This window comes from Sciurus vulgaris, assembly GCF_902686455.1.
Source record: "Sciurus vulgaris genome assembly, chromosome: 4".
Taxonomy (NCBI): domain Eukaryota; kingdom Metazoa; phylum Chordata; class Mammalia; order Rodentia; family Sciuridae; genus Sciurus; species Sciurus vulgaris.
The window spans coordinates 183,591,598-183,618,224 of NC_136464.1; the positions used below are offsets into that span (position 1 = coordinate 183,591,598).

General features: G+C 45.2%; 1 protein-coding gene across 4 annotated transcripts in view; it reads left to right on the plus strand.

The window, feature by feature from the left end:
• Positions 1-26,627, plus strand: part of MYO16 (myosin XVI) — a 551,974-nt gene that overhangs the window by 96,750 nt on the left and 428,597 nt on the right. For 2 of the 4 annotated variants that reach the window (XM_079137417.1, XM_079137418.1), the window contains exon 1: positions 17,438-17,551. The exons of the other annotated variants lie outside the window; for them this stretch is intronic. In XM_079137417.1, coding sequence (XP_078993543.1) covers positions 17,524-17,551 — 28 coding nt within the window. In that variant the 5' untranslated portion in view covers positions 17,438-17,523. Of the gene's footprint in view, positions 1-17,437; positions 17,552-26,627 lie in introns of those variants that run through there. 4 annotated transcript variants of the gene reach the window in all.

Genomic DNA, 26,627 nt, shown 5'->3' on the forward strand with positions numbered 1-26,627 from the left:
CAGAAAAGAGCTTTCACCTTCACTTCCACCTTGTCTATGAGTGTCCTTGTCCCTCCAGATAGATAAAAGTCAGGTGGAAGTTCATTTTCAGACACTTTAATTAAAAATTAAGTTGATTCATCTTAATAAAAGAGATAATAGGAAAGTCCTCAGTGGACAGAAAGCCATAATATTTTCAGTGATAAATTCTTATAGGAACTTTAAAAATTAAAGATATTCATTAAGTATCACATATATCATTCCTGAACACCATTTCATGTCGTCTGTCTGAATTTGAAAGAAGTATCACTTCCAAGATCCAAGCATGGAGTTGTCTTGGTGACCCACTGGTAAGGGTCAGCCAGTGCAGAATACAGCGCCCATGGCTGGTACACCGTCTGTCACTTCAGCTCTGCTGTATCACATAATGAGGCCAAAAGGACCTAGGAAAAACCCTGTCCAATGAATCAGATTAATCATCTGAAAAAGTCCTAAACTGGAAGTCACAATGAAACAAATGAGATGGGAATTAATTTGGAACTACTAGGAACACGACATGTAGCCAGGATTGGATTCGGTTCAACTTAAAATCAGAACAACTTTTATGTTTTACCATCTGCCTCACCAAGAGCCGTGTAAAATTTGAATACTACAGTCTCTGGAGAGTCACATATGAGGAAAGCTTTTTTAGGGCCATTTAAAAAGCATAAAACCAGAATCAATACCATCGGTGCTTGTCCACGAACAGAGTTAGTAATTAGTGACTCCTGGAAAGATTCCTCCCCTGGGTCTCGGGGTGGCTCCAGGGCTCCACCTGAACCTCTGCCCTCTGCACAGCCTCCTGGTAGCCCAGCAAGTCATCTTTCACCCCTGGCAGTGGAGAAGCAGGGTGACACTCAGAGACAGGCAGGTGGGCCACACGCAGGCAGCTTGTAAGTGGAGGAGAACTGGATCGGACTGTGGCTCTGCAGTATTTTGTTTGGGGCATGGCGCTTGTTTTAGAAACAGGCAAGAAGCATGAGACAGAAGACAACTCTTGCCAAGTTTCCGTGTTCTAGTTCTGTGTTAAGGTTAGCGCCCCAGAAGTCAGGTGGCATGCGCTCCTGTGTTATTGTTAGGTGTCTCTGTGTGCGTCCTTGCAGAGCTTCCGCTATGGAGAGACATGGTGTCGCAGCACCCTTCAGCCTTCTGGCGTGGTCTGCTGCAGGCTTTCCCTCGTGGATGACGGGAGAGGACAATGCCAAAGCCTCTGCGCCTGCTCAGCTCGACCTCCTGGAGCTGCTCTGGACGGCACCACAACTTGTCCGCCTTCCCTGTGCCCTGCCTTGCATGGGACTGCTGAACGAAGAATGGACGCCTGGGGAGGGAAGGAATCCTCCAGAAGAAAACATGGAGAGGGGCCAACATGGTGAAACCAGAACAAAAGTAACGATCCGCTTGAACCACGCTCTTGCTGAAGCTGATCCCAGGGAGGAAGGAGTAGATTATGCGGGAGCAGCATGTTCGGGCGTGGACCACTGCGGGGTAGTCGCGGTTACTCTGCACAGTCTCGGCAGAAATGACTTCACTTAAAAGATACCAAATCACCAGATCTTTATTGATTTGACATTTAGCAGGTGCCAAGTACTCTAGCAGGTTAAAATGCCAGATAAGACACGCTGTTTGCCCACATAGGGTTCTCAAGAGACACTAAGAAAATGGATACATGGGGTCTGAAGTGACAGGTGCTTCTACAGTCCTTGGTCGATGTGCAGGGAACTCAGAGAAAGGAGAACCATCTCTCAGGTGTGAGCTGCGGCTCCACCGTGGGGGGAGAGCAGGGTCATGGTCCTATCCTAGGCAGCCCCTTCTCCAGCTGTAGTCTCGCTCTCGCCTTTCAGACTGTGAGCGATGTGACAAGCCAGGAGCGATACCTGTTCCATGTTCCTGCTGTTCTCTCAGTGAACTCTGCCTTCCTGCTAAGTGAGAGAAGAAACCAAGAAAGTCTAACTCTTATCTGAACTAATACTTAAAGTCAAACTGGAATGCAACTTGCAGAGAAGTAGCCAGGAAGAGGAGAGGGGATTGTTCCAACAGGAAGACTCTGAGCAAGAAAGAGCACTTTGCATTTGATGGTGATGCAGTATTGATGGAGCGAATCAACCTCCCTGCAGGTGTGACACAGTGTTTGGGGCCTGGACAGATGTGACTGATTATGGACACAAATAAAGGTCAAGAAAGCAGATTGGACACATTTTCTTAGGATGGTTAACATTAAAGTTGATTAAAATAATTGTTTTTAGCTTTTTCTGAATATAGTAGGGCACATTTGTATGTCTGGAAAAATCTGCATAATCTTTCTGGGTGTGACATTCTGCCTGTAAAAACATTGGGGATATGTAAATGAGGGGTTGCATCTAAATGTGGCCTCATTTCTGGATGTGTTTGAGACGCTCACACTCATTTTGTTTGTTCCTTCTTTCGGATTCTTGACATCCGACTGGTTAGCATGCCCTGCTGGCTGTGTGCTTGAAGTCAGTTTTGATTGTAACGCCACCTTCACAACCTTGTGCCACACAGAGGGCAGGAACACTTCCCAATCCATGGCCTGCTGCCAGCATCGCCCCAACACTCAACCTAGACAGAAGCATTCCGAGGAGACTAGAGACAGTGGTTTCTTAGGATTATAAAAAGGAAAGGACTAACTGAAACATGAGCAACCACATCCTGAAGGATCTAAAGGTTTATTCACCACCACCAGGTTGGAATCGCTGAGGAGTGCAAGGTTGGCTCAACATATGAAACCAGTTAACATAATGTCCTCTCAACAGAGAAAACATAAAAGCCACACAATCATTTCAGTGGACTTGGGAGAAGCATTAGGCAGCACTAACACAGTTTTGTAATTTAAAGACATTGATAAACTAGGAGCATGAAGACATTTCCCTGATAAATTTTTATCCCTGAGTCCAGGAAATCAATTCAGATGTCTATGCTCACGTTTGCGATGCACTAATTTACTGGAGATTCTAGCCAAGGCACTGAGGCAAGGAAACAAATAAAGGAGATTCAGAGTGGAAAATTTCCTATTCTCAGACAGTGTGATCTTGCATATATGAAAAGGAATCCACACCAAAAAATAGGACTAATAAATGGACTGGGCAAGTTTACAGGATACATGATCAGGAAAAAAACGAACAAACACATTTTGTTTGTATCAGTGGGGAAATTAAAAAGTCCTGTGTTAGTGGAAAGGCATTCTACATTCATGGGTTGGAAGTTTGCGCTGGATTGACAGCAGTGATCCTCAAGTTGCTGTGGAGGTTAAAAGCAATCCCTATTAAAATTGCAGCTGGGCTTTGTGCAGAAACTGGCAATCATAATTTTAAATTAATATGTGAATATAAGGTACCCAGACTAGGCAAAAATGTACTTGCAAAGAAAAATGTTATAGAACCAAAGCGTCTGGGTTTCAAGATTATTCCAGAGCAGCAGTGGTGAAGACGGGGCGTGGGCATCATACCACGTGGAAAGAGATGCCACAGGCCATGTGTGGCATGATTGCCTTTCTCGACGCCCAGAATTGGTGAACTGAAGAGACCGAGAGCAGATCAGTGGCTGCCAGAGTTTCATTTTCAAAACGCCTCATCTGCAGCCGTCCACCTCACACTGGACCATGGTTCATCGTTAAAGCGGCTTTCTCGCTCCATACTGCAATCTGGACTGCTGTGCGCCCTCCTTGCTCAGTTCAGATGCAGCCCCCTGGTCTCTGCGTAGGACGATGGCTCCGTCTTCAGTGCTCCTGAGCACCGCCTGCACACAGCCACTTGGCTGCACACTTGTGCTCTGTGTTTAGCTGGTGGTGTCCAGGGCTGCCCTCCTTCCCCCAAGATGTAAGTCCCTTGGAGATGGACCTGCTTCTTCATCTTACTCCAGTCAGCGGTTAGAAGGGTTGGCACACAATAGTCCTTCAGTAACCATTTATTAAATTGAATGTTAAGAGTAACGTTTTCAAATGAAGGTCCTTTATGTAGCAGCCATTAAAAAGGACACCCGCTAAGGGATATTTGGAGGTGATGTGATTAGATTATGAAAGCTGTGATCTAATCAGTGAATTAATCTGTTTAGTGGGTTGATAATTTGAAAGGACTATTGTAATGGGTAGTAACTGTAGGCAGTCAGGGTGTGGCTGGAGGAAGCAGGTCATGGGGTGTCCCTTTGGTGTTGATATTTGTCCCTGGCTTTTCTCTCTCTGCTTCCTGGCTGCAGAGCTGAACTGCCTTCTTCCACCTTGCCCTTCCGCCATGATGTTCTGCCTCACCTCAGGCCCAGAGACAAGGGACAACTGATCATGGACTGAGACTTCTGAAACCACGGGCTGAAATAAACTTTTCCTCCTCTGAGTTGCCTTGTAGGTGTTTTAGTCATAGCAACAAAAAGCTGACTAACATCTCAGGGACACACCAGGGAGACATCTTTGGGTTGGTGCTGGAGGCTCTGACTCCATGCTGCCGCTCTACCTGCGTTGCCCACGGGGGAAGCAGTGGGTACACCTCCTCCATTTCCTTGTGTTGCTCAGCCTTGGCCCACAGGGGAGAGTCCGGGGTGACTGTGCTTCCTGAACCAAACCATGGCCGCTGCTCCCTCTGAGATCTGCCGGAGACCCCACCAGGCCCAAGAAATTCTGTGAGCAGGATCTGAATTCATTACTCACTGCTCAAGGCCAACTAAATGCCAGGGTATTCTTGGAATTAAAACTTACCAGAATCCAGTAACTCAAAGTAAGGGAATTATGCGAAGAGAAAGAAGTTAAGAGCTGTTTCTCCCCTGTGTTTCTGCTGGATGTGGAAAACACAGGAGAAGGTGGAGGGGAGAGGGAGTACTCTGCAGTGGACCTACTAACAAAGCCACTGCTGCTCTTGCATGTCGATTCTGTACTCCACACAAGCCATTTTAGGAATGCACTGGTTGAACAGCCAGACGCTAAGATGAATGGGCTGAGTTTGTGTTCAGAGCCTGTGGAGGAAGATTATCAGCAGGTGTCAGCAGGTATCTGTGTGATGCATGGTAAGTAGACTGAGCTCCCTGAGGACAGGGCTTGGTTCCGGGCCTTCATGTCTTGGCAGTATTTCCCTTCTCTTAGTATATGTATGTCGTCTCCACTCCTAGGACTTGACAGCAGGGCTTCTCGGTGTGTGTGACTGACACTTTTTCCCACCTGTACCTTTACTCTTGGTATCTCCCCACACCCAGAGCTTTCCTATCTACAAACCGTTGATGCCTGATGCCATTGGCAATGCAGATGTCCCTCTGAGAGCTATGCAGATCCCGGTACTGCGGAGGCCCCTGCCTAGCCAAACACTGCATATGCTTGTCAGTAAGTGGCAGTTTTACAGGACCCAAGGTTGACCCTTTTTGAGCACCTACCACATGTACTTTGGTGATCTGCTGTGGGCATCTCCTAGACTCATGGACCCAAGAATAACCCTTTGTCTTCTCCCTACACCAGCTCCTTCCTCCTCTGCTCTGATCCCACCCACGTCTCACCAAATGCCTGTGCACCCTAAATCCAGGTGACCAATCTCCATCCCTCTCGGACACGTTTTCTTTTCCCCTCCCGTCGATCTCAAACCCACTGCTCCTGAGAGTCCTCCAGTCTGCTTCCTTCTCACCACGTGCAAATGCTTCAAGCCCACAGCATTTGCAGCTTGGATTACAAACAAATTTTTCATTTTATTTTCCTGTTGTCCATCTTGACTCCCTCAATGTGATCTTCACTGAGTCTAATGATTTAACAACTCTTTAAAATCTGCTCCACACCCCTGCCCCCACTATGAGAGAGGTCCTTGTTTTTTGGGTCAAGAAGCCCCGAAAAAGCTGTGGAGCCTCTCCCAAGCCCTGTGGGGATCCACAGGTGAAGCCGGCCCAGGCAGTGAAGCTCTTTAACACTACCACAGAATCAGCCCTGTCTCTCTCTCGCTGCTCAGCTCTAGCCACTTCTGGTCTGTAACGCAAATATTCCAGAACCTCAGCTGGCCTGCAGCAGCCCGATGCACAGTGCCTTGGATGGAGGATGGAGGTGTCCCCTGCTGGGAACAAGATTCTCTCCCCTCTCTGTGTGCACCTTTGCCTGACTTACAGGCATATGTGCTGGGCTTCCATCTTGAGCTGCTCAGAGCTCCCCTCTGCCTTTGCCATGCTGCGTTAGAGCACTTGCTAGGACGTCACTAAGAGCAATTACAATATGCATTGGCCTAAGTAGAGCGGCTGTCAGTCAGTGGCTGTTGCATGAATGAATAATGTTTTTCTGAGTTCCTTAAGGTTTACACACCGGAGATTCTTTCATAATCTGTTATTTTTGCTGTGTCGATGTCTACTGTGTTAGCAACGGTATCACCTTCTACAGCACTTACAAATAGATGGAATTTGCATGCCACAGAGTGCACAGATCTTACAAGCACTACTCAACAATTGTTTACATATCTATATTTATGCCTGTTGATGGCCACACGGATCAGAATACAAGCCATTCCCTTATTCCTGAAATCTCCTTTGTGACTGTTTTCTGTCAAAAGTCTGCTTTTCTAACATCTAGCATCATAAATCTTATTCTTGAACTTCATGTAAATGAATGAAGTCATGAATTTGACACTCTCAAAATATCCCCCATCAGGTTCATGTGGGATTTTTATTTTGGTGATATTTCTTCACAGTCATTGCACTGTATCCTGCCTAAAGTCACTTAATTAACACCTGTCATCCAGATCCAGAGATGTACATCGGTGTCTTCTGTGCTTATCATGAAATAACTCTTACAATAACAACTTAGATATAGTTGTTAGTGGTCTTAATATGTTAACATGCTAAAAAATGGTACTAACTTGCTACTGCTTAGCTGCTTCATCAGAATCTAAAATTCCGTCCCTCTCTACATCCTCGAATCCCACGTATAAAAATGCACGTATATAAATCCCCTCTCCTTGATCAGGTCTTGCTTCCCATCCGTACCCCTCCTCCAACCCTTCCTTCTCCTCACATCCCTGTAGACTGGCTGTGTGGCCACGTCGGCCTTGATGGACGCTTTAGGTGCGGAGTGAGCATCGTGCTATGAGCATCGTGTCGGCATTTTGAGAGGAGAACCCATGGAACATAAATAACCCAAATTAGGACGCAGAATCAGGAGGCGTCACTGCAGCAGTTCAGAGCAGCCACGCAGCCCAGGAAGATGGGTGGGGCAGGGGAGGTGGGGACCCACCCTTGGCCCTCGCACCTTCTGCCCTACCTCGTCCTAGCAGCTCCCGCTGCCCCCTGTACCTCTTCTGTGTGTAGCTTCCCCTTCTCGCCCCTCCCCCTTTCGTGTGCGTTGCACGTAGGGTGACGCCCCTCACGCACAGGAGGAAGAGGGTGAAGAAGGCAGAGAGGAACGCACCCGCAGAAGAGCACAGCTAGGGGTTGAGGTCCAAGCCATGCTCAGAATCTAAAAATAAACTTTAAACCACGGAGGGGAGTTGGGACCAACCATGGACCGACCATGGTGGTGCTGGCCTCTGTGGCCTAAGTGGCCTGAGTGAGTCCCATCTCACACTCTCATGGCTGAGTGACCCTGGACGTCTTGCTGAGTTTGTGCTTCAACTGTTACAAAAGGTAGCAGGGCCACCTCACCCTGTCACCAGGGTCAGTGGTACTTACCAAGAGATTTGAAAAGTGGCTGGTGGTGACAAGTGCTTGCTGTTTGCCCTGTGAAGTCAGACCTTAAGAAAATTTGAAATCGCTCCCCAGAACTCTTCACTTGGAAGCTTATTTATACTTTCCTCACTTAAAAATAACTAACCTGAATATTTGTTCTGAACGTGCTAAAGGGAATCAGCATATACATCTGTTCTTTGAGTACCTGAGTTTCGGGCTGTTCTGAGGTTTGAGACTGGAACCAGGCTGAGCTGAGGAAGAGGAGAAGCGAAGATGAGGAGGACTGGAGCCTCCGTCTGGGGACTTCTGGGCCTATCCCTTCTGCAGCCTGTGGGCAGAGCCACCGAAAGGGAAGAGAGAGCTCAAAGATTGGTGGCATCTGGCTCACCAACACACTAGCACGTTGGTTCATACCAGGTCTGAGTTCTGAGGACACTGGGGATGGAGAGTCTGAAAGGAGAGGGGACGAAGGAGACAGAAATCCGGGGAGGGGAGTCTGGGTGGAGATGGGCTGCACTGTGTCTCCTCACCTCTGGCTGGATGGCCTCAGCACGAACCCACACTCCTTTCCTGGCCGCTACGATCACTTCCTGTGGTAACAGTGACCTTGGGAAGCTGCAGATCTAGTCACATCACTTCCCTGCAGTAAGATCTTCCTGAGCCTTTATGACCCAGGAGAAGTAATGGAGCCCGCCCACCTAGCCCGAGCCTGGCTTCCTGCTACCCTGGGACCCCTCACCTGGCCATTCCAGGTGCTTCCTGAGTCAGGCCAGCTTCCCCAGGAGGACATCAGAACCCTCCTCTGAAGCCTCTGTGGCCTCCTCTCCCTGATTCCATCTCACCACAGGTGTTCCCTGGAGATTCCTTCTTCAAAAACACGCTCCAAACCCAGGAGGTCTGCTCATCTGCCCACAGGGCCGTGCGTCCTGCCATAGTCCCCCTGAGACTCATTTCCTGGAGCCTGATCCCTGGGCTCAACAGAGTGGGGTCTGGGTCTCATTCATTACTATCTAGAGCTACCACCCAGCAGCCAGCCCTGATAGAACTCTGTATTGCTCAGTTATTGTTTAGCTCCTTCCTGAATATTTATTCTGAATGGAGTTTTCTAACCGTTAATACTTGTGAAGTTGTACCAAGGGTGGTGATGTGTTCAATAAAATAAGAAATATTTTCCATAATATAAAGAAAACAGTGCAGAAATGTTTAAAAAATGGTTGGAACTGCACTGGCTGTGTGCCTTCCTGTGGTGGGACCCTGCCTGGTGAGTATGATGGCTTCTCTTCTTTCTCTGAGGGTTTGAAATTCAAACAGGTAACCCGGCTTTCAGGGAGTGGCAGGTGCGGGTTCACATGCTGTGAAGTGCGCTGCTGTGAGAATAAGGAAGGCCACCCAGCAGACCGTGGTGACGAGGAGGTGCACCAACCCCCAGGCCCCCAGCTCATCCAGGGTAGGGGATCAAGGGTCAGAACAAAGTCCACTGTGTGCTTAGAGGGTGCTGGCTCTGTTTCCAGTCCCCAGGCCTTGCAGAACCATGCAGGAAAGCCCCAAATTGCCCTGCTGGGAGTACTAGGACTGAGACGCAGGAGAGGAGCCACCAAATCAGAGGACTCTACAATCCGTCAGGCTGTTGGCACATCTGCCATCCACCCCTGAGGGGGGGAGAGGGAGAGGGAGAAGAAATGCACCGGCTTCATCCCTCTGAAATGAAACGGGTCCCACCGTGTCTCTCCACCTCTGCGCTCTGTCTCCCAAGGCGCCTCTCCTCTGCCACCAACCAAGGCGGCAGTGCCTTTGACCTCTCAGCCCAACTGCCCAGATACGAGAAGATGTGTGTGGATAACTAAATCCCAGCAATGAGTACCATTCTGATTGACCCAAAAAGCTTTGGACTTTAATTTGGGGAAATAATTCAATATCCTTTGTGAGTCTGGACATTGCACTGAGTTTCTTTGTCTAGATCTCCTAAGCTTTTTTAAATTTTAGGGACCCCTCTAGAGGCCACAGTTGGTCCATTGTAGCCCAAAGGGGAATCTGCAACTCGGGATTTGTTTAAAAGAGGGAAGTCGACCTGCCTCAAGTCTCTCTGTGGGCCATTCTGAAGGACTGTCCCAGAAACCTTGCAAAGGACTTCTGCTGGCACCACGGCCCCTGAGGGCAGCACCTCCCACTCCCTCCGTCCTCTCGAGAACGGAACCTTTGCCAGGCGCTGGAGCCCTGCATGAGGAACACCCTCCTGAGACACAGTGTGAGAGGAGGCTTGAGGGCCATTCTGCAGACCAGGTGCTCACTGTGGCCCGAGTGTTTACCGATGCCGCGCACCTGGGGGACACAGAAGAAGTGAGGGTCTCAGCCTTGAACAACTGGGCACGCCTCTGGGAAGATGCTGCCCCTCCAGGCCAGTGAAGGCTGCAGAGGGCTGCCAAGGCTGCACAGCAGGTGGAGAAGACTCAGCTGAATTTAAGCCACAGTCATGGAGAGGAGGTTGTCGATTAAATGGGCTTGAGGTGAAATTCTTTTGTATCTTTTTCAAAATTTGTTCTGATTAGTTATACCTGACAGTAGAACACACTCCGGCACACAGTATATAAATGGAGTAGAACTTCTCAAACTTCTGGTTGTACATGATGTAGAATCACACCAGTCCTGTAGGCAGATATGCACATGGGGTCAGAATGTCAGATGCAGTCTGCTGTCCTTCCTCCCACATGCCTCTCCCCTCCCTTCCCTCTCTTCCACCCAATCTAAGTACCTCTATTCTTTCCTAGCCCACTCTGCTTATTGTGAATTAGCATCTGCATATCAGAGAAAACATTGGCCTTTGGTTTTGGGAAACTGGCTTATTTCACTTAGCATGATATTCTCCAACTCTATCCATTTTCCAGCTTATGCCATCATTACATTCCTCTTTAAGGCTGAATAATAGTCCATTGTGTGTATGTACCACATTTTCTTTATCTGTTCATCTATTGAAGGGCATCTAGATTGGTTCCATAGTTTAGCTATTGTGAGTTGAGCTGCTATAAACATTGATGTGGCTGCATCACTGTAGTGTGCGGATTTGAAGTCCTTTGAGTATAAACCGAGGAGTGGGATAACTGGGTCAAATGATGGTTCCATTCCAAGTTTTCTGAGGCATCTCCATACTGCTTCCCATAATGGTTGCACTAAATTGCAATTCCACAAATGATGTATGAGTGTACCTACCTTTTTCCCCACATCCTCACCAACATTTATTGTTGCTTGTATTCTTGATATTTGCCATTCTGACTGGAGTGAAATGAAATCTTAGAGTAGTTTTGATTTGCATTTCTTAGATTGCTAGATGTTGAACATTTTTTCATATATTTTTTGATCAATTGTATGTCTTCTTCTGTGAAGTGTCTATTCAGTTCCTTAGCCCATTTATTGATTGGGTTATTTGTTTTTTTGGTGTTAAGTTCTTTGAGTTCTTTACATATTCTGGAAATTAATGATCTATTTGAGGTCCATGTGGTAGAGACTTTCTCCCCATTCTGTAGAATCTTTCTTTATGTTATTGATTGTTTGCTGAGAAGAAAACTTATTAGTTTGAATCCATCTCATTTATTGATTCTTTTTTTAAAATTTTTGCACCTGTTCTAATTAGTTGTACATGACAGTAGAATCTATTCATACATTTTGGTAAAGCATACATAAACAGAGTGTAACTTCTCATTTTTCTGATTGCACATATTGTAGGATTATTACCTCATGTACATACATGACTGCATGACCAATGTGATGCACTTATTGATTCTTGATTTTACTTCTTGTGCTTGAGGAATCTTGTTATGGAAGTCAGATACTAGGCTGACATGGGGAAGATTTGGGCCTACTTTTTCTTCTCTTAGGTGCAGGGTCTCTATTCTAGTGCCTAAGTCTTAGACCTACTTCCAGTTGTGTTTTGTACAGGGCAAGAGATAGGGGAATTTTGAATAACACATGGGAGTTGAATAAGCACCCTGTGCATATGTGGTAAGTGATGGATGATGAGATTGTGAGAGGACATGATTCAGCTAAGGGGCATGGGCAGGGGGCGTTGAGACCAATGTATAAGAATCAGGAAGTATGAAGGAGGGGCCGGCTGCATGTAACCACTGGGCAATTTCTCTCTTTTCAGGAGAAGGGACATTATTCTTAGGTGATCACAGTCATATCAGTTGTGAGCTTCTGGATGTGGGTTGGTCCGATTGCATGAACTGCTAGCTCAACTCTCTCACCTGGGCCCTGGCTAACCTGCACGTGGTATTGTCCACACCCTCAGCTACAGAAAGCTCTTGACTTCCTCAGGGTGATCTGGGAACAAGGCATAGAACACTGGTCTGTCCATGTGCTTCCACCTGCCCAGGCTACACACATGCACACAAAGCTGTGTTCACTCCTGACCAACACTGCCGAACCTTATCCAATTCAGAGAGGCAAACTCACCCCGGGTCAGGCTTCAGTGAGGGGAGACACATCTGGAAACTGGAGGGTCTTCCTGGGTATTCAAACACTTGCCAGTGAGGTTTCAAAGTGGCTTTTGGCATTCAAATGAAACACTTTGCAAATGCTTCACAAATGTTCTTTCTGAGATAATTTAATTGGTATTCACGAAAATTCAAAACATTTCATTTTGATCAGGGAAAAATATCCCCAAAGGAAAGTGGTTGAGCGGATGCCCATAAGGATGCCCATAAGGCAGATGCCATTAGAGCATCTGTCACAGCCCGTGAGTGTGGCTGGGTTGCCCTATAACGTAACAGTGCACGTGTGTGCCTATTATTTATTATACTGTTCTAGATTATGTGACATGAAGAGAAATCTTCAGTCTTTTGTGGAGCAATTTAAAAATTGTGATCAATGAAATTGTTATTGCTATGCTACGAAAATACCAGAATAAATGATGATGAGTATTTTCTGGCTCATACGTAGCACCTTCATTTTTAGGCAGGAGTGCTGGGTTAGTGCTCTGTGATGCAGAGAGGACACCCTGCTTTCCTCCTGCCATGCAGATCTCTCTTTGGGCCCCATGATTGCCCAAGTCTAATTTAATGACCATCGTTCTGGCTGGAGACAGGGGAGATGTGAGAGGCAGAGTGGGCACTCTGTCCTGTGGAGTCCTGCATCTGGCAGGCTTACCAGGCTGGCTGAGCTCAGGGTCAGCCTCAGCAGTGGGCACATGAAAGACAGGGACTTGACCAGAAAGGCAGGAATCTTCCAGTCAAGTGAGGCAGGCTGGACCTGGTCCCAAGGCACTCGGTGAACCAGGGAAGCCCATTTTACAGCAAGAGCTGAGTTGACTTGTGCATTTTTCTTTTTGACAACTCAGGTCATGCCTTCTCTGCTGCTTTCAGAAAAGGGCTCGCTAGGCCTCACAGGACCCTGAATCATTAGACCAGGGTCACGTTCTCAGGAGGGATCTCCACACCATCCACCTGGAAGTGGTCAACCGCGTGACAGGGAGTAGTACATGCGGACTTCCCAGCCATCACAAGGGAGTCGCCCCTGCATGAGGTTCCTAAACCCGGGGGGGGGGGGGATTTTCTTCATCAGAGTCTAACGTGTTGAGCTGCAATCTGTTCCCAGGGCAGAGGCTAGGATGCCTTGTCACAGAGCGTGAATTTGCATTACAGAAAATCTCTGTGCGATTTACTTCTGCATTTGGAATTTTTATTGTAGTCTACGTTGTATGTGCACGCTACCGCTGGTGATGTGTGAGACTTTCAGTTTTAATCCCATCATTTAATAAGGTGTAAAAATGTGGAGACTATTAGATTTAGGAATTATCCGTCAAAAGACTGGCATAGCGGACCCGTGTGTTGTACAAATCCCAAACAGGCTCTAAATGGGATTGTCAAGTAGTGTCTCACCTGGGGCATGTGAACGCATGTTTACTAAGCAAACGTGATTTTAAAAGTGCTTGTCTCTGACTAAAATTATTACACTTTCATGTTTTTTTTTTTTTTAAGTTGGAAAATAATTCAGCCTTATTTGAAAAAATCTGGTGGATAATAATGCTAACATTTGAAAGAAAAAAATCACGTTTTTATCAGAAATACTGTGACTAGTTAGCAGCTGTTTGTGTTTAAAAAGGAAAAGAAGATTCTTGACAATTCAAAATTGCCTTAGAAATATTATGTGTGACATTTTCAGTGAGAACAATAGTGCATTTTAATAAACCTGAAAAATAATAATATAGTGGTGCTTTATTAGTTGGTAAGTTTTCTGGCAATGAAAAACAACCCTTTCTTTCAAATGTATGGATTTAATTTTGTACTTAATGACCAATTCTTCAAAATAGATAAATTGCTAACAATATATCTTTTCCGGCTCAGCTTTTCATTGCGCTATCATTAATTCTGATATTATATTTGAAGTATAGGATTTTGAGGAGCTCCGAAATGATTGATGTGGTTGAGCTGAGTTTCTTAGGGATGGGCATGGATCAAGACGTTTTAATCAATGTAAAATTACCAATTTTCTCTATTTTATGAAGGAAGCAACGTTAATGGAGACAAGACAGTCTATTTCCCCTCATTAGTAATTCCCACCTTAGAGACAAGTTTTTGTTTTGTAATGTTGAAAAAAATGGAGCTGCATTTCCTTGTGGCCAACGTAGTTCAGCCAGTGTTCAGAACACGTGTGTGTGGTTTCCACTGAGCAGGACGCGCCAGGCCTCTGTGTGGAAGCCAGGTGAACACAGGCCACACGTGTGAAGCGTGTTCTGCAAGTGCACGTCCCCCTGCAAGTGCACGTCCTAGTCCCCCTCCTTTAAGGCCTCCGCGGATCCTCAGGGGCCTGCATTTCCCGTCTGTGAGTCCCAATATGCTCTGCTGGGCCAACCCAGTTCCATTTCTGATTCGGATTCTGCACGTCACCAGGTACGAGCACTTGAGGGCAGGGATGAGTCATAGGTGCTTCTTTTGCCCAAAACAATGGCTTGCCAGATGCTTACAGAATAAAAGAGGAAGTGAGAAGTCAAGTCGCTGGTTAGCGAGCCCTGGGAGTATGGGAAGTGACGTTTCTCCCCCAGCTACTGTGAGGGTTCTCAGCAGACGTGGCGTAAGTCATTTATAACGGGGCTTCAGGGCTCACACCAGCCATATGATGGATGACACATTTTCCCTCGTGTGCACCGTGCTCCTCTGAGTCTTACACGTCTCACTCCGAAGAGTGAATGGGCGGGGCTCCTTGGCATACACCTGCCGTCCCAGACGCTCCCAAGGCTGACAGGAGGATCACGAGTACAAAGTCAGCCTCAGTGATTTAGCGAGGCCCGGAGCAACTTAATGAATGCGACCCTGTCTGTAAATAAAATATAAAAAAATGTGGCCCATGATTAAGCACCCCTGGGTTCATTCCCTGGTTAAAAACAAAAAAGGGGGGGTGAATGGTGTCCCAGGACTCAGCGGTGGACATGTGTGCTGGGCGGCCTGTGCGGAGCAGGCAACCAGCAGAGACCCAAGCAGCTCGGGAAGAGGGTGGAGTGCTGTCTAGCATGCGCACATCCGGCTGTGCCAAGAGGGCAAGGTGGGAACATCTGTGGGAAGCACCCTCCTCAGAGGGCCCTGGACAGCGCCACATGCACTCCCTTAAGCCCGTGAAGGTCTGTTCTGATCTCGGAGGATAATAGGGTAACACATTGCATGATAGACATGGACTGGTCTCTGTCAGGTCAGTTGGAACATTACACAACATACAAGGATACCTTGAAAGTAGGTTTATTTAAAGGCTGTTTGAGACAATGCATAAGCTTAGGCCGTATTTTCATTCCTGAAAGGTGCTCATCATGGTGACTTGTATGACAACAACTTTAATAACTGATTGTGGGAAGAATAAATAAATAAGGGCTGGCATTACTGGAGAAGGTTGTACATCCTCATCCTAGTTCCTGGGAAAGCCAGGTGCAATGTGCATGAGGGTCACATGATTTTCCTGTTAGCTTTAAGGGTAACTTTTTATTGATACCAATGATATAAACTATAATTTTCTCATGCTTTATTTCCAACCTATAGAATGAGCATGAGAAATCACACTTATGTGCTTAGATGAGGAGATGCGGGGTCCAGGAAGTCCATGTGACGCTCTGGTTAGTGGTACAACCTGGATTTGAACTGTGCTGGTAGAAACTTGGATCTTGTTCTTTTATATGTTAAAATGTCCAGAAGGCCATTTAGTGACTAGTCAGACTCTTGGCCACATAGATTTGAGTTTTTTAATCTTATTTAATAGAATCACTGCTTTTTGTGTTTTACCTAGTAAGGGAATCCAGATTTATGTTTCTACTAAAAATGATATGAATGTTTGACAGATCATTCGCTTTTAACTTTTCAATGACTTCAAAATCAGAAACACGAATTCTTACCTACATTAACTTACCTTAAGAGATCATCATAAAAAAGTTTCAATTTGAAAAAAGAACTCACAATTATGCATTTACAAGTACGTTAAATGTGACTTTTTTGTTTGATTAACAAGGCTGTTTCATTATATTACAAAGTGAATATGGTATTTTTATTTATTACAATAGACCTTTGAAGAACGTGTATTTCTTTTTTGCTGTTACATGGAGTAATTTACTTTGACATCAGCGATTTTCAGATAATATTAGAAACACAAATACTTGACAAACAGCACTACTTGAAATGATTTTTAAACTGTGTTGAGTTTTTGAAATTTAAACAATTTTTTAATTTTTTTGGTTCTTTTTAGTTATACATGCCAGCAGTAATTATACAACCATGGAATATATCTTGTTCTAATTAGGACCCAGTTGTGTGAATGTACACACAGTCAGGTTCCCTGTGTGTATTCATATATGTATATAGGAAAGTTATGTCAGATTCATTCCACTTTATTTCTCCTATCCCCCTTCTCTTCCCTTCATTCCCCTTTGTCTAATCCACTGAACTTCTAATCTTCCCCTCCCACCCCTTATTGTGGGTTAGTTTCCACATAACAGAAGGAACATGCAACCTTGGGTTTTTAGGGATTGGTTTATTTCACTTAGTATGATAATCTCCAGATCCATTCATTACTGGCAAATGTCAAAGTCATTCTTCTTTCTGATTTCAATTCAGTCGGACTTCTTTCACCCCCTTACGGTTTTACAGTTAAATTCATTGCAGCCTGCAGAATTAGCAAAATTCTAAATTTTAAAGCTATGCAGACCAAAAGCTAATTTAAGTTTTGCATTCTGCATAGATAACCAAAAAAGATTGTTGTGAAGCATAATGCAGCTTCTTCATCTCTAGGGACCGATCAGAGGATCTCGATTCTGAGCTGGTTATTTTGAGCTCTTGCTGTCAATTTCCTGTTCACACACAGCAACTGGTGGCAACTAAAAATAATCAGCTTTGCCACCAGCGAAGAATCTGGTCATGTTTGGCTGATGGACAGTGAGCACAAATACGATGGAGGATCCCTGGCTCGGCGGCTTACCTCCCGCCTCCTCATCAGCTTAGTTTGCTGCCATCTGAAAGCTATTGCAAAGCCATTAACAGGCAGGACGGCAGGGCCGCACTGCAGCACACCTCTGCGCGGGGCGGGCGGCAGGCTGTGGCCGCGGGTGAGCACCAATTAGAGCAGACTCTTCCCGGCATCCTGGCACCGGGAGCTTGTCAATCAAGGGTGCTACAATAGCACGTGCAGCGCGGTGGCTCAGAACCCACCCGGGAGGCTTCTGTGAACTCCAGCTGCTGAATGAGAATGAGTTCCGAGCCTTTGGCTCGATCATGGAGCAGAGCCTTGGTTCGATAATGCATCTCGCGGTGAAGTGACACCTGAGTAAGGACTCTAAATAATGCATTCTTGGGGACAACAGTTGTAGCAGAAGAGAATGCTGGAACCCAGAGCAAGCCTCCTGCCTGAGATGGAAAGATGTCTCACTATCATTTTATCAAGTGCTGTAAGTAAGCTTGGCGATTTGCTCATGTGGTCGTTTGTCGTCTTGAAGCTTTGTTTTATGCCAATGCCAAAATTTAAGCAGGTCTTGTGGAGTACCACACCCGGATGAGTGACAGAGACTGGTGACTCTGAAAGCTATTTTACAGGCTGAATATATTTCCTTTTAATTATCTGATTCTGAAATAATGCCATATTCATCCAATTGCTACAGTACAGATATCTTTAAAACTTTAGCTATTTTTTTTTAAAGATATGGAGAGCAGCAGAAAAAGGGGGGAGCAACACATAGTCTATAAAATATTTCTGGGTGTGAGCGCATATTAACAAAGTGCACAAAATGTAATTATGAATACATGCCTGAAGTCATGTATAGAACTTCCCTGCGGCAGCTTGCCTTTGATGCTGGCTCGTCAGCTTGATCTTCAGGGTCGCCCTTGACTGTGAACTTTTGTCCTTGGGTTGTGCACCTTGCAGTGACTCTGTACTGAATGCTCTCCCCTGATGTGCACCTGGTGAAAAATAGTTTGTCGTTAGCTTTTCTGATGGGCTCATGGGGATTTCTTCAGCACTTGAATGTCAGCAGGGTTTCCTGAGCTAGCTAACACCTGCATCTAGACCCCTCTGGATGGTAATGAGAAGGAAGACATATTCATAGCAAAAGTGGCTCACTAGATTTAATTTTTTTCCTCTATCGCACTTCTGAAAACTTCTGTACATTTATATCATGATCTTAAAGTGACAGATGACATTTTTAGAAAATGGTTTCCTGGTAGGATTAAGGTTTTGCTGGCAGAGGACATTGCAATGTTAAACTAGGTAACATGTTAAGGGAACACATGTTTCAAATGAATATTGAGTTTTGTCCTAGAGGACAGTGAATAATGATGAAGGAGAAAATATGTGACTTTCTCTTGTCTTTGGAGAAGAACAAATTCAGGAATTACAACTCTGTAATTACTGAAGATAAAAATGTTACTCTTTAGCTTGCCAAAAGCAGCATGCTTTTAGCTTGCTGAACAATTTTAACTCCAAAAAGAATGCAGTGGTCAGCTTGTAAGTTTGTAGATGAGATCTCTGATGACTAAATGCTGGGAACATGCAGTGTATTTAAGGGTCACGGAGTAGTCCTTTCACCTGGTGCAGCTTGAGGTCATCACCTCGGTGTCACACACTGGACAGTGCTCCTGGCTGGTTTCCATGTCGCTTCTCATGTTTTACTGCATCGACACAATGCCATTATTTTCCTGTCTGTGCCTCTGCAGAGGAAATCCCCAAAACCCTCTGCATCATCGCCACAAGGAACCTGGGTACTCACTTGGGAAAATGAACACACCTGGCAGGCAGCAGCCAAGAAGCAAAGCAAAAGGGGACAGAGACGAGGACGTGGGAGGTGTGGGGGCTTTTGGTCATCCAGCCGGTGAGGTGACCCTTCCCCACCTCATCTTACTTTTTGGTGAGTTGATTGTTTGAGTACAGAATTACAGAAAATTAAAAGAAGTGAGGATAGCTGGCCAATAGAAGCATTTTAGATCATTCTTAGAATTATCAGTCTGAGAGGTGAAATCTGAAGTTAATGTGGATTTAATGGAGGCACAAGGCCCTGGGTTCAATCTCCAGCACCACGGTGGAAAAAAAAAAAAAAAAAAAAAAAAAAGGAAAGAAAGAAAAAGTAAATGTTCCAAATGCTTTCAAAAAGAATTTTCTGAAATTCCTGATCCTGATGAATTTATCAAATAAGCACTGCTTCCTAAAGCCTGTGAGACGGGAGGAAAGTGTGAGTCTCACCCAGCGCTGGCTCCTCTGAAGAGTGGCATTGTGTGCCAGAGACATCCAGAAGGTGGGTTTCCCTGGGGCTCAGCCAGCTGAGGGATCCCATATCATGCTCAGAATGTGTCTCCGTAGGATCTTTTCAATTTTTTTTTAAATTCTTTTAGTTGTAGGGGGACACAATACTTCTATTTTATTTTTACGTGGTGCTGAGGATTGAACCCAGGGCCTCATGCATGCCAGGCAAGCGCTCTACTACTGAACCACAACCCCAGCCCTTCAGTTGGATCTTAAAGGGCGACCCTCTTACGAAGGAAAAGCCAAGACTTTGTGGTCTGAGAAGGGTTTACTGATAAGAACCACGGTGTGTGGGTTAGCTGTGGCTCCTGTGGCTCCTGAGGCATGAGAGGCCCCAGCTGGCGACCTTGTCCCTGTGAAGCTAATCCACAGGCAATGACCTTCACATGACCTCACCCCTACTATCTGCCTCTCTGGCTTATCACCATGTATGTCCGCTTTTAAGTCAGACAGCAAAGCAGGAAATGGCTGGATTTGAGGACAGGGACAAGAACTTCTGCAGTGGGCATTCCCAGCATCCTCTGTGGCACATGGGACAGAGGAGGCTTTTGTGAGATGCCTGGCAACCAAAATCGATATTTACCAGGAACTTTCAGTAGCCTGGGGACATGCTCAGGATTCAGTGTTTAAACACCTGTATACCCAAAGGTCTCACGTCAATCTACCTGTAGTTATTTCTGGTTTATAACTTTACATTATTTGCAGAAATCACTCTATTTTCAAAATTATTTACAATGGAGATATTTTACTTTTACAATCAGAGGAGGACAACTTTCAGGCAGTGTAAGAGGATATTCATAGAAATAAATAGACTAGGTCCTTATCATTTTCTGATTGCATGGGAATGGGGTGAATTCTGCAGGTTTGGTATGCTTCCTATAGAAATGTAGAAGCTAAACTACAGAAATTTATTGTGGATACAGCAAAATAGCTTAAGACCACTTCTACAAAAAGACAGATGTTTCATTTATCTCCATGGTCAAGCACTGTCTTCAGATGGCTGTGCTGTGAGAGGCCATCTCAGTCCTGTGTCTGGCCAGAGGCAACATGACCCTGGCCAGAAGGCTCAGCGAGCACACCTAGGAATGGAAAATGGAACTCCAGGAAGCAATGGGCTCCCAATCTATTGCCCTGCAAGACCTCGGGCTGTCCTTCTGCCTCTGTCTTAGTGAACAGGAGCAGAGGCTGGCGTCCACCTGTCAGGTGGACTCGCCCCTGGGAGCAGAGCCTTGCGGCTGCTTTGCCTGACCTGTTCCTCTGCTGCTGCAGCTCTCGGAGCACCTGGTTGAGAGCAGCTCTGTTTGCAACGGGATGAAGGTTAAAGGAGAAGAAAGTGAAGGTTCTCTCGGCTGACGATTCAGCCGAGGAAGCTTGATGTAGTCCATAACAAGCAGGGTCACCTTCCTTCCCTTCTTGCCCCTCATTCTGAGGACGCTACCTCCACTCAGTGCAGGTTCCGCTCTGCCTCCACGGCACCTGTTGCTCGCTGCCCATCCGCCTGCCGTGCAGCTGCTGCACGTTCCCTAGGCACACAAGGGTCTGCTGCTTCCTCTCTCCCCTGGAATTGACCCTCTGCCCCGTTCTCAGGCAGGGGCGACCCTGGAGCCCCCAGGTTGCTCCCAGTGCTCCCTTAGGTGGCTGATGCCTGCTCCAGGCTGAACCCAGCTTGCCTGGGCGCCTGTCCTGGATGATCTTGAAGGTCATCAGAATGATTCCATCTTAGAGTCAGAATCCTAAGTCTCCAGCAGTGGGCACTGCTCTCCTGTATGCCTATCATGCCCCCTGGCAGGCACAGGGCTCCTGCCTAGAGGCGCTTATCTGTCCTTCACGCCCCAGAGTGCGAAAACAAACGTCCCAGGCGAGGTGAGCACCGGCTGCGCGATGTCTGTGTGCGCTCCTCTTTGCCCGCTCTTCTCCTGTGATAGCCAGTGGCCCACCTGTACCCACCAACAGCCAATATGCCCTGGACCCTGTGCCCTCTTGCCTCCCCAATGGCTTCCCTCCTTCTTCTGCTAACCCCTTTCTCTTCTGCGTCACTAGTCTCTCTTCCGACATTTCCATCAGCGTGACTAGGTGACCCGATATGCCCACCTTCACATAATCACATGACTCCATGGGTCTCGTAGTCCCTTGAATTCCGCCATTGCTTTGGCATCACGGTCATGCCTGGACAACAGCCTCCACGCGTCTCCACCCACGTCTCCTGTCTCTGCCTGTGGCTTCATTCTTGCTGCCATTCACGACTCCCTGAATCCACCTCAAAGTACCTTTAGGTGGCAATACTGGGTGCACAGGAGACCACCTGTTAGCTGACTTCCGACCTGACCCCTGCCTTGTGCTCGCTGGCTCGCTGGATTTCCCTGATTTCACTGATCACATCCTCTGCCTCCATCACTGGCTCCTTTCCTCCTTAAGGGTTGGCCTCCACACCTCCCGGCTCCGCGGACCTCATCCACTTCCGTGGCTTCAACAACACCGTATCTTCTTAAATACATAAGTACCACGGACCCAGATGTCCTCTTGCATGCCTCCTCTTCTCCCTTAACAGTGTGGATATCTTTTTAGACCGAAAATAATGTATCCAAGTATTTTTTTGGGATACTTGATAACTGTGTAATATTCTATCACATTTATTAAGCCATTTGTTAAAGTGTTCTGTTTTTTTATAAGTATTGAAACATTATAGGTAAGTATTTTGGCTTATATTACAAAAGGTTTGACTCACAAAAGCAGTAATGCTGAATTTTTTTTTTTTTTTACGAAAGATTTGTTTTATTGTGGTAAAATCCACAGAACAAAATTCGCCATTTAAGTTCACTGTTTAAAATCCACCAGTTCTACATCTCACTGAAATCACAAACATTCACAAACTTATGCAGCCACCCACCTCCATTTCCAAAACATTTTCACCACCCCAAAAGCAAGCATGGTACTTCCTCAGCTGTCATTCCTCACTCCTCCCTGCCCCCAGCCCCTGACGTCTGCTAATCTGCTTGCTGTCTTAATGGATTTACCTAAACTACTATTTAGTATAAATGCACGCATACAATATGTGACCTGTTCATCTAGCTCCTTTCACCTGGAATAATGCTTTTGAGCATGGCATACCATCATTTCATCCCTTTTCATGGCTGAGTATTATTCCATCCTATGGGTGTTTTGTTGACCCATTCAGCCACTGATGAACATATGGGTTGGCTCCACATTTTGGCTATTGTGAATAGCGATGCTAAGAATATTGATGTATGAGTGTTTGAATAACTGTTCTCAGTGCTTTGGTGTGTCTACCAAGGAGTGAACTCACTAGGTAACCTGGTAGTTCTATGTTCAGTTTGGGGGGAACCACCAGACTGTTTGCAAAGTGGCCACACTATTTTATATTACCACCAGAGGGGCGCAAGGGTCCTTCTCCACAGCCTCAGCAAAATATGTTACTTCCATTTCATTTGTTTTTTTTTTTTTTAATTTATTTTTATTGTAAACAAATGAGATACATGTTGTTTCAGTTTGTACATGGAGTAACAGCATACCATTTGCATAATCATACATTTTCATAGAGTAATGATGTTTGATTCATTCCGTTATTTTTCCCTTCCCCCCACCCCTCCCACCTCTCTTTTCCCTCTATACAGTCCCTCCTTCCTCCATTCTTGCCCCCCTCCCACCCCCCATCATGTGTCATCATCTGCTTATCAGTGAGATCATTCGTCTTTTGGATTTTTGAGATTGGCTTATCTCACTTAGCATGATATTCTCCAATTTCATCTATTTGCCTGCAAATGCCATAAATTTTATTATTCTTTATAGCTGAGTAATATTCCATTCTCTCTATATACCACAGTTTCTTTATCCATTCATCAATTGAAGGGCATCTAGGTTGGTTCCACAGTCTGGCTATTGTGAATTGAGCAGCTATGAACATTGATGTGGCTGTATCTCTGTAGTGTGTTGATTTTAAATCCTTTGGGTATAGGCCGAGGAGTGGGATAGCTGGGTCAAATGGTAGGTCCATTCCAAGTTTTCTAAGGAATCTCCATACTGCTTTCCAGAGTGGCTGCACTAATTTGCAGTCCCACCATCAATGTATGAGTGTACCATTTTCCCCACATCCTCTCCAACACCTATTGTTGCTTGTATTCTTAATAAACGCCATTCTAATTGGGGTGAGATGGAATCTTAGTGTAGTTTTGATTTGCATTTCTCTTAAGTAATGCTGAATTAAATGGCCTGTGTTGGTTAGGTTTTGTAGAAGCTGCTGGACACCTTTCTGATAAGCTGCAGCAATGCAGAGTCCCGTGAACTGTGGGGACGTGCATGCCTGTCTCCTTGGCAGCCCGAAAAGGCCCTTCTCTTCTGAGGATGCAGCTCCAGGGCTGAAATGTGATTTCCTGGGACATCTGGGTTTTGTTTTGTGTTAAGGCTTTCCCTATTTCTAAATAGCTCTATTTCCTCATATCTGTTTTCATTATTTACATGGGACTTTTAAAATTATTTTTCTTATTGCTTTTATGTGATATTTCCTGTAAGGAAATACTCCGGTTTCTCTGGACAAGTGTGTTCTGCAGGCAGTGTTCCTGTTTCAGTCCTTCATCTTTGTTTCAGGTGCTTATTAGCCACTCATTTTCTATGGATGGTGGAGAAAACCATGTTTGCCTGTCCTCTTCCATGGACTCTGGCTGTACTTGATGCTTTCTGAGATCTATTTTCCTAAGGCCAAATGATTAATTTTCTCTTATTCCAAACTAGATAATCCTTATCTTTGTCAAGTTGATCTTATCTTCATACAGATAATTCTTATCTTTGTAAAGCTCATGTGCATGTGGGACACGAGACTAGGGTCACCTCTTATCCCCTTTGTGTTCCTGCTTGTGCAACCTTGGTTGAAATTCCACTTCCGGCACATTTTAAGTTCCTCGCTGTGCTTGCGTCCAGCCTCTGGCTAGTCACTCCATCCATTTGTCCAGTCCCAGGCACGTGTTTGGTTACTCTGGCTTTACTGGGAGTTTTGAGGTATCATAAGGCCAATCCTCTCTGATTAAGTCTCATGATTTTCCTAGATAATCCCGTATCTTCTTTCCCATTCAATATTAAGTGCATTTCACCTATTCTTAAAAGAAAAACAAATCCCAACTTGGGTATTTTATAAAACATACCCAACAATTTAAAATTAAAAAAAAAAAATGTTAGAATAAGACCTGTAGAGTCGTCGTCCTTACATACTCTTAAATATATTATCAACACTCAATGAAACTGCTCAAAACTGATACTTACCTTTACACTGTTATATCTATAATTAAAGCATGTGTTATCATTTTTATTGATGCTGTTTTTTTCTTTTTTTAATCTGTCCTTTTTAGATATGCATGACAGCAGGCAGAGCGTATCTGGGCATTGTATATACAGGAGCGTAACTTCCCATTCCGTGGTTATACATGATGTCAACACGGCTTTACTAAATACTATTAGAATAAATGATGCTCCTATACTTGTTATGTGTCTGGAACAATAAACATAATATATTTGAGGAGAAAATATAAATCATGTCAGCCACAATGGCATATACCTGTAATCCCAGTGACTCAAGAGGCTGAGGCAGGAGGATAAGTTCAAAACCAGCTTAGGCAGCTTAGTGACACCCTATCTCAAAACTAAAAGTAAATTAAAAGACTGAGGTTATCTCAGTGGTAGAATGCTCCCTGGGTTCAAAACCCAGTACTGAAAAAAAAAAAAAAAAAAAAAGGAAAGAAAGAAAAGAAAGAGATCATTAAGTGTACTGCAAAAGAGAAACATTTAATCTTTTTGTTTGTTTGATTTTTTTTTTGGTCACGTGAGGTTTATTCTTTTTAAAGATTTTTAAATTTGTTCTAATTAGCTATACATGACAGTAGAATGCATTTTGATACACCTTACATAAATTGAGTATGACTTCTCATTCGTCTGGTTGTACATGATTTAAAATCCCACTGGTAGTAAATGTTAATGTATGATTCGTTTGCTGCCCTTCCTACCCCCTGCCCCCTCCCCTCCCTTCACTCCCCTCTACCTAATCCAAAGCACCTCTGTTCTTCCCTAGCCCTACCGCTTACTGTGAATTAGCTTCCACATATCAGAGAAAACATTCAGCCTTTGGTGTTTTGGATTTGGCTTATTTCACTTAGCATGATATTCTCCAGCTCCATCCATTTACTGACAGATGCCATCATTTCATTCTTCTTTAAGGCTGAGTAATATATCACATTTTCTTTATCCATTCATCTATTGAAGGGCATCTAGGTTGGTTCCATAGCTTAGCTATTGTGAGTTGAGCTGCTGTAAACTGATGTGGCTGCATCACTGTAGTCTGCTGATTTTAAGTCCTTTGGGTATAGGCCAAGGAGTGGGATAGCTGGGTCAAATGGTGGCTCCATTCCAGGTTTTCTGAGGAATCTCCACACTGCTTTCCATATATATATATATATATATATATATATATATATATATATATATACACACACATATGCACTATGTATATCTTCATATTTACACACACACACACACACACACACACCTCCTTCCGGCGTCATCAGCTGTGTAGTACAGAAGCAGAAGCAAGGACTAGGTCATAATATGATGCCATTTTAACTGCACGTGTGTTTGTGTAGCTGTCATGCCCTTGACTTCCTGCAGACTTTTGGGAATGCCTGCGGCTCATGTGCGTGGCCTGACCATGGTTCTCTGTGAACCGCTGGTGCTGACGTGTTATGAAAAGCTGGTCGTTGTATCTGGGGCCACACCAGGTCCTCCCTTGACCCTGTCGTCCCACCTGACGCTCTGCCCCTGGGCTGCGTGGTGGTTGAGGCTCCGTGCACTTCCAGTGCGTGGCCCCCTCTGTCACTCTGGGGTCATAAGAGGCAGGGGTCCCACCTGCACTGTGCCGACATGGTTTCCTTCTGCCTCGTCCTCCCACCCGTTCACTCACTCACATACTGATTCATAATATGAAAATCTTATCGAATGCCTGCTCTTTTCCAAGCACTGGAACTAAGGGTCCTGGATACACAAGCTGCTCATGTGGCTACTCTCTTGAATCCCAAAGCCAGTGAGACAGAGTAAGCAAGTAAATCAACAGATATGACAAAAAGAAAATTCTCTGTAGCAGCACCTGATACGAAAAATTGGAGGAGTCTGAAGAGCTTATAAGTGACCTGGAGCAGAGTAAGGGTGAGAAACCATTTTAAATACATTGTGGAGAA